Source organism: Malania oleifera, chromosome 1 (assembly GCF_029873635.1).
Source record: "Malania oleifera isolate guangnan ecotype guangnan chromosome 1, ASM2987363v1, whole genome shotgun sequence".
NCBI classification, from domain to species: Eukaryota; Viridiplantae; Streptophyta; class Magnoliopsida; order Santalales; family Ximeniaceae; genus Malania; species Malania oleifera.
In genome coordinates, this window is record NC_080417.1 from 134,342,861 (window position 1) to 134,349,518 (window position 6,658).

General features: G+C 36.6%; 1 protein-coding gene across 1 annotated transcript; it reads right to left on the reverse strand.

Moving 5' to 3' along the window:
* Window positions 1-1,179: 1,179 nt before the first annotated feature.
* On the reverse strand, window positions 1,180-1,560 carry LOC131149077 (protein GRIM REAPER-like). The gene has a single exon (XM_058099149.1). It carries the CDS (start codon window positions 1,558-1,560, stop codon window positions 1,180-1,182), a length of 381 nt encoding a protein of 126 aa, XP_057955132.1.
* Between the last annotated feature and the right edge of the window lie 5,098 nt (window positions 1,561-6,658).

Genomic DNA, 6,658 nt, shown 5'->3' on the forward strand with positions numbered 1-6,658 from the left:
TTACAAGATTGAGAATGATTTAAATGTTTAAATGCTTTCTAGTGGAATAAACTCATATTGTCACACACTGATGTAATATTATCCACCTTACTGAGAAATGTCTCACCTCAATATACAACCTTTGTTTCAGGTCCTACAGGAAACCGGTCCTAGATTTCTAGAGGGACTTTGGAGCGTAGTGTTGTTTTAGTTTATGTAAGTTTTGTATATGTACTGGATTTTTGGTCAGGATGTCTTTTGGGGATTGTAATAACAAATTATGTTTTAGTACGTATGAATGTATGTAAGAAATAGTTAGATACTCTAGTAGTCTATCAGAAGATGTATGAACTTTTATGTTTTCCGATGTGCATGAGAATACAGATCAATATGATACACCCATATGTTCCTTATTAGGGCGGGTCGTTTGTGTTTATTATTAGAGATATGTATGTTCTGTATGTTAGTAGCACTCTGGGGCCACCTAGAGGGCCGGGGCGTTACAGTGGTAGCCATAGCTACTGCTCACTACAGAAAGTCGGAGGGGCTGTACGGTGGGCGGAGAAGATTGAATTAATATTGATTAGTATCACAAATATTAATTGAATATATTTTAGTTGGTTGGTGATGCAAAATTTTTGGGTAGTGAATTTTTTTTTTGAATATTGTAAACTTTCATATTTTGTTTAGAATAGATTGTATAGTATATTTTTACAATATTTCAATTTTTGGTTTTTAATTTCTTTTTCTTTTTTTTTTTTTGAAAAATCTAATGAACTCATAATATATAAGAACTAACATTTTAAAAGGATTCATATTCGATTGTCTAATCTGAATAATTGTTAAACAAACTTAAATATTCAATACTCAATAGTTCAATCTGACTTTCAATTGTGTTCACCGATTCAAAACTTAATTTAGATTTCATAACATAATACTTAACTGTATCAAATAGCACCTTATTTTCTTAATCAAATCAATGTATTTGCGTAACAAATTAGGGAACATATAATATATAGTAGCCTACTAAAATTACACAAAAAAAAATAACAATAAAAGAAATCTTTGTGCATGGACTCCTAGTCTATACATATAAATGTTTTCGGTGAATTCAAGAAGCATATCCACAAGAACTGTTCTCACATTTAACTCCCGGAGAGCATGCTTTGTTGCACTTGCCACAGTAAAGAGGATTGAAACCTACGTTGGTGCATTTACCCCCACAACAAAGTTGTCCAAACCACACTTGTGCCCACACCTTCCGCAATTGTTCTTGTCTCTAAGAACATCGCGGCAATGGCTCTTACAGCAAAAAAGACAGCTAGCACCATTGTTTGCCAAAATCCCATTACATATGTTGTTACTAACATCACAGTGTGTACCTTTCTTTACGATACTCACTAAAAATCGACCTCTCAAGGATCTAGTATTGACAAATGGAGTGTCGATTACATACTCTTCGTAGTCTTCGGCATCAGCAGCTATCAAAGAGGTCATTGGAGTGGGGGAGGTTGCTAGTAATGTGAGAGGGAGGGTAAGGGTGAGAAGGATGGCTGTGAGCCGGAAGAGAGTGGCAGCCATAGTCACTACTAAAAGTTTTTGGAGTAGTGGTGAGCTTAATTGAGGAGATAGAGGAGAATGGTTATTGTGTTTGTCTAGTTAGTGGGTGTAAGCCAAGGGGAATGGTGGGCATTTAAAGCTTGAGATTTTGGGATAAAAAATTTCCTCTTAGGAGGGAATTATTGGGAACTGGTAGTTCCACAAGTTGCCAAGTATCTCTGAGGCCAAGTGGTCGTTGCATTAGTGAATTATAGTGAGTGGGGTTTGGCAATTTGTAGAGCTGTACATTCTTGGTCAACTTCAAAATCCAAAAACCTTGGTCAAGTTTGCTTGTGCCATATATATGTTTGGAAAATACATACTTTTCAACATAAGCATGCTATATCGTAATAAGTTACTCTGTATATGTAAATCATTTGTTATATCTATACATAAAAGAATTTTCCCCTAAATTGACAATCATATAACATCATGTAATAACCCCACATGATCGGGTTGTGCGGCCAAAAGGTGTGACTTAGCAATAGTTGGCCTACTGCACTAAGTCAAACATAACTCATTTGTAAGTTTGATTGGCTACCCAGTTTGGTCTGGACTGCCAGGGGGGGTAACTCTACTCTTCACTGGCTCAGTCGACTATCCATACACCAACACATCCTGAATAGTGTGGTGGCACTGACTATATCATATTAGTTACGATATCGTGCTCTGAACATAATTGGTCCATCGGGACTCTTATACCATATAATATTGTTCATATATAATAAAACTGTAACTTGATCTCATTTTCATAAAACCTATCATATTAATAATTTGTCTGAATACTGTCATATCATAAATCTGGCTGAATACTGTCATATCATAAATCTTGCTGAATACTGTCATATCATAATTTCATAATATTCATAACATTTCTAGAAATCATTATAAAATCATACTTGTTCTGTATCTTCATAAAATATTCTAATAGGTTTATTTATGCAGTAACTCATTCATTACTCATGCCACACAATTTGAGTGATAATTCATAATATAATAATCTACCTGGCAAAAATATATTGTGCTAAGAAATAAACGTATAATCATTTGTAGGATTTATGTAAACCCAAAATACCTAACTTTCCAAAAACATACATATAATAATAATTCGAAATTTTCATTTTCATATGCCTAAATATTTAGAAATATATATATATATATATATATATATTATTCCTATAATCACATACTACAATTTAATCGATTAAATTTTCCAAAACTAACTGACATAATCTATTCCCCTTACCTTACTCCTGGAGTGATGCCTAGGATCCCCAAACAACGAATTCGCTCCGATTAAAATGCTAAGGATCAAAGTTGGGACCCTGTAATGGTGTTTGATTGTCAATTTAGTTGAAATTTGGGGAGAAATTGAAGAGAGAGAAAGAGAGTGTTCGCTACCTAGAGAGAGAAAGTGCAAGAGTTAGAATTTTTCAAAGAAAATGAACTAGAGTCCTATTTATAGGCTGTTGGCCTAGACGAAACCGTCGATGGTTTTCTCCAAGCTTACCAAACCATCGACACTTGGTCTACATCAAACCAAATTTTCCCTTTTTATGTATTATTTTTATTATTATTATTTTCCCGGGTCTTTACACAACGGCCACCACATAGCGGCCCCATCCCAAATTTTATTAATAACCCTCACTTATGGCGAAGGAATATTGTGGTTATAGATACGGCCTTTGAGATATTACAAATATTCAAAATATAAACTCTCGCAAAACGACTCTTAACTTAAAAAAATAACAGACAAATTCTAACTAAACAAATTGTTATACAATCTACACTGACCACGTCAACAACCAAAACAACCAAATATTTACCTGAATCGTTGCAATTGTCTAACTAACGCTAGGCTTTGCTGAATAAGTGTGGGTACTTCTGATGTATGTCCCCCTCTAATTCCCATGCATGAAGATTCCTTAACTGCGTGATTACGCCAGAGTACCTTCATTAATGGAATTTTCTTGGTACGTAGTTCCTGCTCTTTCCTATCTAGAATCCGAACTAGCACCTCATCATATGATAAGGTGTCTCTAATCTCCAAAGACTCATAGTTGATCACATGTGAAGGACCTGGGACGTACTTTCTCAACATAGACATGTGAAACACATTATGGATTCTAGACAGTGCCAGAGGTAACGCTATCCTGTAAGCAACCGGACCAACCCTCTCCAACATCTCAAATGGTTCGATGTACCTAGGGCTTAGTTTACCCTTCTTCCCAAATCTCATGACTCCCTTCATCAGAGCAATCCTAAAAAATATCATATCCCCCACATCAAACTCCAGCTCCCGATGGCGTATATCAGCATAGCTTTTCTGTCGACTCTAAACTGTTTTAATCCTTTCCTTGATGAGTCTAATTTTCTCAAAAGTTTGCTGTATAATTTCTGGCCCCGCAATCCGCTGTTCACCAACCTCATCCTAGTATAATGGAGATCGGCACCTCCGACCATATAATGCTTCATACGGTGCCCTCTCGATACTAGCCTAATAACTATTGTTATAGGTGAACTCCACTATTGGTAGATACTTAATCTAACTACCTCCAAAATCTAGCACACACCCCCACAACATATCTTCTAAAATATGTATTGTCCTCTCTGACTGTCCATCGGTCTAGGGGTGAAATGTTGTACGAAAAGTGAGGTAAGATCCCAATGCTTCCTGTAAACTCTTCTAGAACTGGGAGGTGAACTGTGGGTCCCAATCTAATACAATGGACACTGGTACACCATGCAACCTGACTATCTCCTAAATATACAACTTTGCTAGCATATTCAAAGAGTAGTTAACTTTAATCAGAACAAAATGGGTGGTCTTTGTTAGTCGGTCAACAACTACCCAAATGGCATCTTGCCTATGAAGTGCTGGTGGTAACCCCGTGACGAAGTCCACAGAAATATGCTCCTACTTCCACTCAGGAATGTTAAGTGGTTGCAACGGTCCTCTTGGTCTCTGATGCTCAACCTTTACTTGCTGACATGTCAGGCACTGCTCCACGAATTAGGCAATTTCTCTATTCATATTATTCCACCAGAAAGATTCCCGAAGATTCTTATACATCTTAGTGCTTCATGGATGCACTGTATAAAGAGAGTGATGTGCCTCCTCCAGAATAATTCTTTTAATCTAATCTTCATTTGGTATACATAACCTGGTACGGAACCTTAAAACCCCATCATCTAAGATATTAAAATCTGCCCTCAGTCCACTTTGCACTTTATCCGTAATTTCCACCAGCTCTGTATCTTTCTTCTGAGCAGCCTTAATCCTCTCTAGCAAAGTGTGTGACAACCCAAATAAAAATGATATTTAAAATAATAAAGAGAAAGGAGAATTATCATAGGCCTCGTCGACGAACACAAGGGATTTGTCGACGAGGGCATAAGAGGGCCTCGTCGACGAAGCCAAGTTTTGTCGACGAGGAAATACCGAGAGAGGTTTTGGAACAGCCTGAATTTCGTCGACGAGGAGTGGGTTTCGTCTACAAAATTATTAAAGGACTCGTCGATGAGATGACGTGGCTCGTCGACGAACCTAGTCCTATAAATACTAAAAATCTAGATTTTAACTTCAAAATTAAGAAAACACTCACTCTCTCTCTCCTCCCTTTGGCTCCCTCTCCTTCTTTCTTCGATTTCGGGCCAAATTTATGTTGGATCAACAATCTGAAGCCACCACGACACTCTTGGGGAAGTTCTCTCCAAATCTGTCGGAGCGGATCGTTGGTGAAAGCAAGTTGGAAATCATCCCTGAGTTGAGGTAAGACTTTTTAAGCCAAATTTAGTCTTGCGGTAGTTATAGGAAATGATATACACGCGAAAATACTGAAGTTTAATACTAAGATTTTTCATTTTCAGGGTATTGATCAAGAAATCCTACGGGTGTTAGACCAGGATATTTTAGGGGGCTTTCTCAATAGCCAGGTAAGGGAATAAACTAAAGCAGTTATTTTTCACGCAAATTACTATTATTTATAAGCAAATTGATTTCCTAAAAATATGTATGATATTTGAATATTATGGAATAAATGCACGTTTGGGAAAAATACTGTTATTATGTTGAAACATGTATATATGTATGAGATGCTAGAAATCATGATTTTTAGAATACAATGTATGGTTTTATATAGAAAATGTGTGGCATGAATATTATTTTACATGGAGAAATATTATGATATGATAATGATATGAATGTAGTATGGTTTGAGAAAATATGAAAGTATACGGTATATTATGATTATGACAAATACATAATAAAACGATTATTTTCAGAATAACGTATTTATGTATGATTTCGGCGCGAGACCGTATTTATGAAACAATTGGCACGAGGCCATATTTATGAAATGTTCGGCGCGATGCCATATTTATGAAATTATGAAAGATGCTATATTATCATGTACTATATGTTATCAGAACTCATATGTTGGTTTAGTTCAGTTCAGAAGCATGGTACCGTAGCTATATATAGATCAGATATCTATGTTCAAATTAGTGCTAACCAACCCATGAGGGGCTGGGAGATGGATAGTCGATGTGGCTTTCAGTAGAGTGTGGACGTCCACCTGGCAATCCGGACCAGAGTGTGGCGGGCCCATCGTACTTACAGACATTTTTGACTCAACAGTGGTCAGCCAACCATTGTCGGGTCCCGCCTTCAGGCTGCACAACCCGTCATGGAGGGTAATACATGACATCAGCTAGCTATTCATCCTGGGTATGTTTTCGATATTATCAGTTATAACAGATGTTTTATGAACTATATGAATTATTAGTAAATATGAAAGTATCTGATGACTCAGTATATTATGATGAATGTTTACAGATATATGAAGTGTACTATATATGTATAACTACATTATATATTCATGTTGCTACACAGCTGTATTTATTTTATTTTCCCTTGCTAATAAATGTCTCACCCCCGAAGTTAATTAATTTTTCAGGAGACCCCGAGAGACCGGCGGGTCGTGGCCGCCGTTGAGCTTAGTGAGATACCCCACTAGGAGGGTAAGATTTTGATCTAGGATCAGGAGATTTTATTGTATGATCCTAGGGTTATTTTGAT

Excerpts from the sequence above, each read along its gene's own strand:
- LOC131149077 (XM_058099149.1), bottom strand. The coding sequence starts at position 1,560 with ATGGCTGCCACTCTCTTCCGGCTCACAGCCATCCTTCTCACCCTTACC.